Source organism: Emiliania huxleyi (genome assembly GCF_000372725.1).
Source record: "Emiliania huxleyi CCMP1516 unplaced genomic scaffold EMIHUscaffold_62, whole genome shotgun sequence".
NCBI lineage: Eukaryota > Haptophyta > Isochrysidales > Noelaerhabdaceae > Emiliania > Emiliania huxleyi.
In genome coordinates this window covers 530,324-540,910 of record NW_005197351.1, presented here as the reverse complement: position 1 = coordinate 540,910, position 10,587 = coordinate 530,324, and the positions used below count along the sequence as shown (strand labels likewise).

Below are 10,587 nucleotides of genomic sequence, written 5' to 3'. Positions count from 1 at the left end.
GCCTGGGGGAGCCTCGCCTGACCCTCCCCCCACACCCGCCCTCCCCCTCGCTGCAGGCCGACATCGCCGACCTCTTCCCCCGCCTCCTCTCCTCGTCGGACGACAAGGACAAGGAGGGGCGACCCCACTCGACGTCGCGCAACGGGACGCCGCCCGTCCTGAGCGCGCCGCCAAACGTACAGCTCGCCGAGGCGGCGGCAAGGCTGTGAACGGCGTCTCTTCACACCTGCAGCTGTGAACAGGTACAGATCGCCGAGGCCGCGGCCGCCGCCGCGGGCGAGCGACACGGCGACGGCGCCGACGCCGTTCCGGCGGCGCGCAGCGGCGGCGCCCTGCCCGCGAAGCCGTCGCCGCTCGCGCGGGTGAGCGCCGAGGCGTCGGGCCTCGTGGTGCCCCCCTCGCCGCGCTCGTCGGGCAACGTCTCCTCGATGACGCTGCAGCGCGTGAGCGGCGTCACCTTTTCGCACCTCGTCACGTCGCGCTGCCTCACGCCCGGCCGGCTTACGGCTGTGAACGGCGTCTCTTCACACCTGCAGCTGTGAACAGGTCGCGCTGCCTCACGCCCGGCCGACTCCGGCTGCTCCTCTCTGCGCTGAGGCGGCTGCACTCCTCCGAGGGGGTGGCCTAGACACTTCCCTAGACACTTCCTAGACACTTCCTAATAGGCGGCTGCACTCCTCCGAGGGCGACCCGGCCTCGCTCCTGCCCGAGGCGGAGGTCGACCTGGGCGCGAACTACCTGCCCAAGCTCCGCAAGCGCTATTCGACCCACGAGTCGCTCTACACGTCTGTGAACGGCGTCTCTTCACACCTGCAGCTGTGAACAGGCGCTACTCGACCCACGAGTCGCTCTACACGTCTGTGAACGGCGTCTCTTCACACCTGCAGCTGTGAACAGGCGCTACTCGACCCACGAGTCGCTCTACACGTCGCTCTGCCCGACGGCGCCGCAGATGCACGCCAAGATCTGCTCGGAGCTGGAGCTCTACATGGCGACGAGGCGGTTCCGCCACGCGCGCGTCATCCATGGAGACCCCGCAAGGCTGTGAACGGCGTCTCTTCACACCTGCAGCTGTGAACAGGCGCGCGTCATCCATGGCGACCCCGTCTTCTCGAACGTGCTGCTCACCGACGCGCCCTCCGTCTTCCTGCTCGACATGCGCGGCGAGGTCGGCAGCACGCTCACGCTGCAGGGCGACATGCTGTACGACCTGTCCAAGGTGTACCAGTCGCTGCTCGGCTACGACTTCATCATCCTCAACCAGCCGCTCAACGAGCGAGACGCCGAGATCCTCGAGGAGCTGCGCGGCGAGTTCGCCGCCTTTGTCGCCGCGGAGTACGCCGACGAGGGCGTCGAGATGCACGACGTCGTCAAGCTGACCGCGTCGCACTACTTTGGCATCGTGCCGCTCCACCAGAACCAGAGCCACCGGCTCGCGTACCTCGAGACGTGCAAGGCGCTCCTCTCGTCGCTACCGCCGTAGGGCCTGGCGCCGCTGCGCGGAGGGGGAGCGCGGCAATCGGCATCTGTGACTGCTCAACGCGCCCGGGGGGGCGCAAACCGCACACTGCTGTCCGCAAAACTACGAGTTTCCCGAAGTTGCGGGTGGGTGTGATGTATATAAGCAGAGGAGTCGAGAGGAGAGGGAGGGGCGTGTTTTTGTCGTACCATAGCGCTCTCTCCCCTTCGTCAACGTATACGATGTAATGTGCCCCTCCTCCCGTCCAAACTCCAATTGAATAAAAATAGCGCCGAGTTTCCCGCCTTGGCGCGGGGCGGGTGTGTCGACGCGGCGGCTTCGCCGCCGAGTGAGTGGCGCGCTGCGCGCGCAGTTGCATGCCTCTGCGCCCACCGCCTCGTGCATGGAGCCACGGTACCCTGTGGCACGGCAATCAAAGGTCTCGTCAACTCCGGGCCGGATGCATGCCCTCAATGGTCGTGAGTGTCGGTGCTAACCCTAGCCCTAGCCTCCCACGCCTGAGCTAGCCCTAGCTGTGGATGCTAGCCCTAGCCCTAGCCCTAGCCCTAACCCTAACCCTTACCTGTCTCGCCACTCATCTCTGACCGGAAGGTTCCGTGTAACCCTAGTCCCGCTCGGCCCTAACCCTAGCCGGGCTCCCCGGGCAATCTCTCAACCCTAGCTAGCCCTCGAAGCTAGCCCTAGCCCTAGCCCTAACCCTTGCCCTAGCCCTGGGCCGGGAATGGACCCCACCGTTCTGGTCCAACCATTGTGGCTTCCGCTTGACCCAGTCGTCCTACAGTTGGATCCAAGGGGATGGTCTCACCGCGTACATCTCCCTCTAACCCTAGCCGCAGCTAGTCTCGCCGCTTCGCACAAGCCTGACCCTGGGGTGGCTAGGAATGGGCCCCACCGTTGCTGTCCCAATCATTGTGGCTTCCGCTTGCAAATCGTGCACGTTCCATCACTGTTCAGATGTTGGCGGCAGACGCCCGGTCCGCACCGGTCGACCACAAACTTCTTCGGAACATCCTTGTGATTCTTCGGCTGCAGCTTGCAGTGCTAGGACGCATCGCCTGCTCATTGCCGTGAACAACACAAAAGGCCCACAACGTGAGACGCCGTCGTCGCACGCTCTGGCGCGAGCGGCGCGTAGCCGGTTGCTCTAGCGGGCATGTTGGTTCGGGGTAGGGCGCCACCGCCCTCTGATCGTCACGGCGGCGAGGCCCTCGCGCCTCGGCTCGATGAGCACTGCATCCGTCCCCTCAATGCGGCGGCCGACGAGGCCCCACAACATGCGAGACGTCGTCATCGCGCGAACGGTGCGTAGCCGCTTGCTCCAGCACAGCCGCCCGTCGCACGCGTGATTCGGCGAACAATCGCTTATCTGTTCACAGAGTCTCAAGTGTGAACAGCGCCTCTAACGGGAAGCGAGTGCGGCGCCGTCGCGCTACTCTCGCAGCGCCCGCGCTGCATTAAAGGCGTGGGGAGTAGCACGCGCCCCCCGCACGCTGTAAACGCGGCCTCGTGATCCGTCGAACCTGTTCATAGCTCCGAACGTGAACGGCGCTCTTCATTCACACGTTAACCGTGAAAACCCCTGTTCGGCACCCTGTCGCGCCGTTTAGCCACGGCGAATTCCCTTTTCTTTCGTCGCCAAGCAGAGGTTTGATTTTCCGTCCTAGGACGTACGTCATTTCGAGGCGCGATTTCGGTTCTCGCGTGTATCTCCGCGCAATGGGAGTTAGCGCGCTCGCTCTGCAGGGCGGCGCCTGCTAGCCGAGCGCGAATGCCTGGGTCGCTGAGCTCGCGCCGGTGGCCAACTGCGCCTCCGTGGCGACGCGCTCCGGCCACGAGCGACGTGCCAATCTGCACTTTGAGCTCGCTTGGCAGCCGCCGAGTGCGAGAGGAATTTAAACGGCCGAGCCGGCCAGGCAGCCAGCCGACTTCCCGCACCAGTCAGCGCACGTGCGGCCGCGCGTGTACGGGCGTACACGCGCGGCCGCACATGCTCCGCCTCGACGGCCGCCTCGCGCTCGCTCGAGGTCTGCTCCGCCCGAGCAGCGAGCTCTCAGGTGCGGGCTCTCGGGGCGCCGACCAGCTGGTAGGGAGGAAGGTCGAGCGCGCCGCCGCGGAGCCAGGGCAGCGCGACCGGGGCTGGGACCGTGAGCGGCGATCGCGCTCCGAGTCGCCCAGACACGACGAGGCGCGACGGCCGTTGAGCGGAGGGCTGGCGAGCAAAAAGAGGCGCCTCCGGGCGCAAACTTCAGAGGGACTCTTATGAGTTATGCTCTGCATACCCCCGAGGGGAATCCCTAGGGTCAGTTTTGCTGCGGAAGAAAAACACGCGCCCCGCGCGCGCGGTACCTCTACAGAATTTGGGCGGCCCGCTTCGCATTTGGGCTTGTCCTGGACTTGCGAAATTCAAGGTGTGTGGGGGGTGGGGGGGGGGGGGGGACAAAGGGGTTGTCTCTGCTGGTTGGTATACACAAATATATAATCTCGGCTGCCTCGGTCGGCTATCTCTCTATTCTCGGCTATATCTTGCCTGTATCTCGTCTGTATCTCGTCTGTATCTCGCTGTATCTCGCCTGTATCTCGGCTATATGTTTGTCTCGCGCCTTGCTATGCTGTAACTCGGTCAGACAGATGGGGGGGGGGAGAGAGAGAGAGATGGGCCGATCGAAGCGAAGGCTAGAGTGCAGGGCGCAGCGGAGGGGGTCTCCCGCCGCAAGCAGCGCCGGCCCCACCGCCCCGCGCGGATGCCTAAGAGGCATGATGGGCGGCAGCCGCCCCCAGACCGTTCGGTGGCAGCCAGTGAGGCGGTGCCCTGCTCGCTCGTGCCGCAGATCGCTCGAGCGCCGTGCCGAGTTTTTTCTACGCCCGGGTTTGGGGGCAGCTCCCTCTCGCCCGACCTGCCCTGCTGCTGTCTCTCGCCCCTCTCGCCGCCATACGCCGCGGCCACGCTCCAGCGCGCTCGCCATGCACCCCCTCGGCGCGGCGCGGCGCCCGACCGCTCGTCGGCGCGGCCTGCTCGGCGCCGCGCCTCTCGTTCCACCGCTCCGACTCCGCCACTTCACCGAGGCGGCACGCTGACCTGCGCTTGATTCGCTCGCTGGTTCTAAGTTACTTGCGCCTCGCCCCCGACCACCTCGCGCCTCGGCCGGCGAAATCGCGGCGCGCGGCCGCTGCTGCTCGCAAGGCTGGCGAGGTTGAGGCGGCCGGCATGGCGGCTGTCAGCGGCGGCGGGTGCGGCTTTGTGCTGGTCGCGGGCGGGCTGGGCGAGCGGCTGGGCTACTCGGGGATCAAGGTGCAGCTCCCGTCGCAGCTGACCACCGGCACCACCTACCTCGAGCTCTACATCCGCCACATCCTCGCGCTGCAAGGGAGCGGCGCGCCACTGCCGCTCGCAATCATGACCTCGGTGAGGGGCGCCTGCCGCGCTGCGCGGCGCCGCGCCGCCCACTCTCGCCGCCGGGCGCCGCCTCCCGTCCGCGCCCTCGCACCCACGCGCCGCCGCCCGCCGGCACTGCAGGGGGACACCGACGCGCAGACCCGCGCGCTGCTGGACGCAAACGCAAACTTCGGCATGAGGGCGGGGCAGGTCGCGGGGGGGGGGGGAGCTGCACCCGCCCGGGGGTCTCGTCGTGGCCACGCGGCTTAAGGGGCGGCGCCGCGTGCCCTCAGGACATTGGCTGGAGGCTGAGCGGCCAGAAGGGCAGCCTGGCCGAGGGGGTGGTTGCGGCGCGCCACTTCAACGAGGTGCAGATCTCGGGCGACCTTGTCATCAAGACGGCCGCCACCTCGGTGCTGCGTGGCGAGATGTTCTTCTACAGCCGCATGCCGGCGCGCGCCGCCTCCGTGCCGCCGGACCGCGGCGGGAGCCTTGCCTGGGGGAGCCTCGCCTGACCCTCCCCCCACACCCGCCCTCCCCCTCGCTGCAGGCCGACATCGCCGACCTCTTCCCCCGCCTCCTCTCCTCGTCGGACGACAAGGACAAGGAGGGGCGACCCCACTCGACGTCGCGCAACGGGACGCCGCCCGTCCTGAGCGCGCCGCCAAACGTACAGCTCGCCGAGGCGGCGGCAAGGCTGTGAACGGCGTCTCTTCACACCTGCAGCTGTGAACAGGTACAGATCGCCGAGGCCGCGGCCGCCGCCGCGGGCGAGCGGCACGGCGACGGCGCCGACGCCGTTCCGGCGGCGCGCAGCGGCGGCGCCCTGCCCGCGAAGCCGTCGCCGCTCGCGCGGGTGAGCGCCGAGGCGTCGGGCCTCGTGGTGCCCCCCTCGCCGCGCTCGTCGGGCAACGTCTCCTCGATGACGCTGCAGCGCGTGAGCGGCGTCTCTTCACGCCTGCAGCTGTGAACAGGCAACGTCTCCTCGATGACGCTGCAGCGCGTGAGCGGCGTCACCTTTTCGCACCTCGTCACGTCGCGCTGCCTCACGCCCGGCCGGCTTACGGCTGTGAACGGCGTCTCTTCACACCTGCAGCTGTGAACAGGTCGCGCTGCCTCACGCCCGGCCGACTCCGGCTGCTCCTCTCTGCGCTGAGGCGGCTGCACTCCTCCGAGGGGGTGGCCTAGACACTTCCCTAGACACTTCCTAGACACTTCCTAATAGGCGGCTGCACTCCTCCGAGGGCGACCCGGCCTCGCTCCTGCCCGAGGCGGAGGTCGACCTGGGCGCGAACTACCTGCCCAAGCTCCGCAAGCGCTACTCGACCCACGAGTCGCTCTACACGTCTGTGAACGGCGTCTCTTCACACCTGCAGCTGTGAACAGGCGCTACTCGACCCACGAGTCGCTCTACACGTCGCTCTGCCCGACGGCGCCGCAGATGCACGCCAAGATCTGCTCGGAGCTGGAGCTCTACATGGCGACGAGGCGGTTCCGCCACGCGCGCGTCATCCACGGCGACCCCGTCTTCTCGAACGTGCTGCTCACCGACGCGCCCTCCGTCTTCCTGCTCGACATGCGCGGCGAGGTCGGCAGCACGCTCACGCTGCAGGGCGACATGCTGTACGACCTGTCCAAGGTGTACCAGTCGCTGCTCGGCTACGACTTCATCATCCTCAACCAGCCGCTCAACGAGCGAGACGCCGAGATCCTCGAGGAGCTGCGCGGCGAGTTCGCCGCCTTTGTCGCCGCGGAGTACGCCGACGAGGGCGTCGAGATGCACGACGTCGTCAAGCTGACCGCGTCGCACTGCCTCCGTCGATCCCGCCTCCGCCAAGCCCGCCGAGCCCGCCTCCGCCAAGCCCGCCGAGCCCGCCTCCGCCAAGCCTGCCGAGCCCGCCTCCGTCGATCCCGCCTCCGCCAAGCCCGCCGAGCCCGCCTCCGCAGAGCCTGCCGAGCCCGCCTCCGTCGATCCCGCCTCCGCCAAGCCCGCCGAGCCCGCCTCCGCCAAGCCCGCCGAGCCCGCCTCCGCCAAGCCCGCCGAGCCCGCCTCCGCCGAGCCCGCCGAGGCCGACTCCGCCGAGCCCGCCTCCGCCAAGCCCGCCGACATCGCCTCCGCCGAGCCGGGCGCGGCCGCGGGAGAGAAGGTCTCCTTCTTCTACGAGGGGGTAGACATGACTATCATCCTCCCCGAAGGCGTCGCCCCCGGGGAGCGGCTGCCGGTCACTATTCCTAACGTCGCCGAGGCCAAGGCGCGCGAGGCAGCCGCGGCCAAGGCGGCCAAGGCGGCCGCCGCGGCCGCGGTCCCCGCGCCGCCGGCCGCCAAGCCGCCTCCGGCTGCCTCCGGCGGGCTTGGCGGAGGCGGGCTCGGCGGGCTTGGCGGAGGCGGGCTCGGCGGGCTCGGCGGAGGCGGGCTCCAGTCTGGCTTGATCTATGAGCCGCAGCCAACCAGGGAAGAGCAGATTGTCGCATTGCAGGCACAGATAAAGGCGTTGCAGTCCTCGCCGGACACCTCGCCTTCGGTTGCCAACATGCCTCCGGGAGGCGGGCTTGGCGGAGGCGGGCTTGGCGGAGGCGGGCTCGGCGGGCTTGGCGGAGGCGGGCTCCGCGGGCTCGGCGGGCTCCGCGGGCTCGGCGGGCTCCGCGGGCTCGGCGGAGACGATTCGACTTACTCGACGCAGGGGGATGAGCCGCTGATCGCCCCTTTCTCGACCTTTGTCCCACGCGCCAAGACTAAGAATGTCGGCTGGACTCCGGAAGAGGACCAGATCATCAGAGAGAACTATGAGGCGTACACCGTCGATGGCAGGGTTAGATTTAAGACGATGGCCCTTGCGCTCCTGCCGGAACGCCTCGGGCAAGACGGCAAGGGAAATCCGCTCAAGAACCGCTTCTACCTCCTGCAAAGCAAGAATAAGCTCTAGCTCTCACGTTCTCTCTCGGGTGGGCAGTCACCTTCTCTGTCTCGTGTGGGGCTGTATATGGGCTCTTGCCTCCCCTGCTCTCTCTGTCTCTTGCCTCCCCTGTTCTCTCTCGGGTGGGCAGTCACCTTCTCTGTCTCGTGTGGGGCTGTATATGGGCTCTTGCCTCCCCTGCTCTCTCTGTCTCTTGCCTCCCCTGTTCTCTCTCGGGTGGGCAGTCACCTTCTCTGTCTCGTGTGGGGCTGTATGTGGGCTCTTGCCTCCCCTGCTCTCTCTGTCTCTTGCCTCCCCTATTCTCTCTCTGGGTTTGTTGCGTTCTTTTTGATGGTTGAACATTGATTCTAGCACCGCCAGACGCGGCCGGTGCGCCGGCGGCGGCCCGGCCGTCTGAGCCCAAGTGCCGGCCACCTAGGCCGCGAGAAGCGTTCTAGGGTCGCGGAGAGCCGCGTCTGGGTCCACTCATGAGCTGACCTGAGTCTCACCGGGTGGGGGAAAAAGGAGATGGGCGCTGACGACCGACCCGGCGCCGCCGCAGGCGCAGCCGGTGCCGGGGGCGGCCCGGCCGTCTGAGCCCAAGTGCCGGCCACCTAGGCCGCGAGAAGCGTTCTAGGGTCGCGGAGAGCCGCGTCTGGGTCTACTCGTGGCCTAGGCCGAGTCTCACCGGGTGGGGGAAAGGAGATGGGCGCTGACGACCGACCCGGCGCCGCCGCAGGCGCAGCCGGTGCCGGGGGCGGCCCGGCCGTCTGAGCCCAAGTGCCGGCCACCTAGGCCGCGAGAAGCGTTCTAGGGTCGCGGAGAGCCGCGTCTGGGTCTACTCGTGGCCTAGGCCGAGTCTCACCGGGTGGGGGAAAGGAGATGGGCGCTGATGGAACACTATCTGCGCGGAGGGCGCCAAGGCAATCGCCGAGGCGCTGCGCGGCAACGGGGTGCTGAACACGCTCAACCTCCACGGCAACAATATTGGCCCGAAGGGTGCCGTCGCGTTCGCCTCCGCTCTTCGCGGCAACGCGGTGCTGGAAACCCTCAACCTCCGCGGCAACGACATTGACTCGGACGGCGCAGCAGCGATCGCCGAGGCGCTACAGGGCAACAGGGTGCTGACCAATCTCGATTTGTCCAGCAACCACATCGGCGGGACCGGCTGGATCAAGGCGAGCGAGGTCGAGGGCGAGTCCAAGGAGGTCGGGGCTAAGGTGAGCTACAAAGGTGCCGAGATGGTTGTGAGCCGGGGGGTGGATTCCGACGGCGACCTGCAGCTGGTCCATGTAGTGCAGACGTGCGCACTCGCGATTGCCAAGGCCCTCGAGGTCAACGCGGTGCTGAAAACCCTCGACCTCCACGAAAACGAGATCGGCGACAAGGGCGCGAAGGCGATCTGCGGCGCTCTCGCAGTCAACGGGGTGCTGACCACCCTCAACCTCGCCTACAACAACATCCGCGCCGAGGGCGCCACCGCAATCGCCGAGGCATTGCGCGGCAACGTGGTGCTGAAATCCCTCAATCTCGAGCAAAAAAGGCGAAATGCCTCAACCTCGCGCTGGATTTTTGTGCCAGAGAGCGACGTCTTTCTAGATGCGGTGAACGGGCGGGAAGGGTTTGGGGTAGGGATGTGACGGAGTGTCTCGAGTTCTCGTTAGTGCAGAATATGTGCGACCCACCCAACGCGCAAACACCTGCCGAGGCGGCGCCAGTCGCGGCCAGCGACATGTGGGTTGTGATCAAGGAGTTTGAGCCCCCTGAGAATACTCTTTGGGCTGGCGGCTCGTACGAGGTGTCAATGACAGTCGTGAAAGCAGGGGATAGCGTCACCGCGATCAAGATCGCAAAGGCCAAGGATAAGCCAGGAGACAAGACGCCCCAGGTCAGGGCGTCGGAGGCAGCTCACGCTTGCTGGAGCGCAACAAACATCTCCGACCTCGATGATTTGACTGTCATCGGTTTCACTGGTTGGAGTGCGTAACAGTATAAACGTAAAATGACTCCCAGTCCCGCCCCGGTCCCCTTTTTCCCGGACTCACGCCGCGCCCGCCTCCGCGTTGGCCTTCGTGGCCTTCGCAAAGCGTGGCATCACCCAAAGCGTCGGCCCGATCCAGTCTCCCTGCAGACGCTCCTCCTCGGCAGCGGAGGCGTCAGCCTCGCGCCGCTTGGCGGTTGCGTCCTTGACGCGCAGGACTTCCGCTTCGTGACGCATGCGCGTCGACCACTCCCATTGCACAGAATTTCCGAGAACGACATCGAGTTCCTGGCCGAGAAAGGCATCGCCGAGACAGGTTAACCGATGGAGACGGGGGAGACAAGCTCTTGCTCAAAGTCATCGTGTCCAGTTCCTCCAGCGTGGAGTCGGAGGACCCGCCCTTTGATCCCGGGGGCGTTGCACACGCTATTCACGATCTTGTCCACCACATCCTCAGCGAGAATGTCTACGCGCGCTACCTTGTAGAGCGAGACCTGAACGACCAATTTGCGGATCCCCGAAACCTTGACCCCAAACAGGTCGTGAAGGGTAACAGAGGCGATCGCCTCCGATGCGTACGATGCGAGCTCGTCGACTGAAAGATCATTGAGCTTGTTTGAGAGGAGCTTGAGTTTGTCCGGCGTGATCTCGTGAGCATCGAGGGTATGCTGGCCGAGTTCGAGTGGGTCGTGGGTGGCACCTTCGAGCAGGTGCTGCAGCATGCTGGTAGCGGCGCGGCGCGCGTAGCCATCCGGCCGGCGGATCTGCAGGCAGTGGCGCGGGGCGCTGACAAGGAGGCAGCGGCGCACGCGTGGAACCAAAAGGTGCAGCAGTGTCCCTCGATGTAGATAGTCCGCCG

At 66.7% G+C, this 10,587-nt stretch overlaps 2 protein-coding genes across 2 annotated transcripts in view; both read left to right on the top strand.

Moving 5' to 3' along the window:
• Nucleotides 1-1,516, top strand: part of EMIHUDRAFT_465087 (hypothetical protein) — a gene marked incomplete at both ends in the record, with an annotated part of 6,609 nt that extends 5,093 nt beyond the window's left edge. Inside the window, 6 exons of the mRNA XM_005763782.1 lie at nt 57-176; nt 243-475; nt 547-616; nt 685-755; nt 898-1,028; nt 1,098-1,516. Coding sequence (XP_005763839.1) covers nt 57-176; nt 243-475; nt 547-616; nt 685-755; nt 898-1,028; nt 1,098-1,515 — 1,043 coding nt within the window. The remainder of the gene's footprint in view (nt 1-56; nt 177-242; nt 476-546; nt 617-684; nt 756-897; nt 1,029-1,097) is intronic.
• A 2,705-nt stretch (nt 1,517-4,221) lies between these two features.
• EMIHUDRAFT_452466 (hypothetical protein) lies at nt 4,222-9,387 on the top strand (the record flags this gene model as incomplete). The annotated part of the gene is made up of 12 exons (XM_005763781.1): nt 4,222-4,284; nt 4,662-4,883; nt 4,995-5,063; nt 5,147-5,320; nt 5,404-5,523; nt 5,854-5,888; nt 5,960-6,029; nt 6,098-6,198; nt 6,240-6,670; nt 6,996-7,075; nt 7,298-7,663; nt 8,662-9,387. 12 exons carry the CDS (start codon nt 4,222-4,224, stop codon nt 9,385-9,387), a joined length of 2,457 nt encoding a protein of 818 aa, XP_005763838.1.
• Between the last annotated feature and the right edge of the window lie 1,200 nt (nt 9,388-10,587).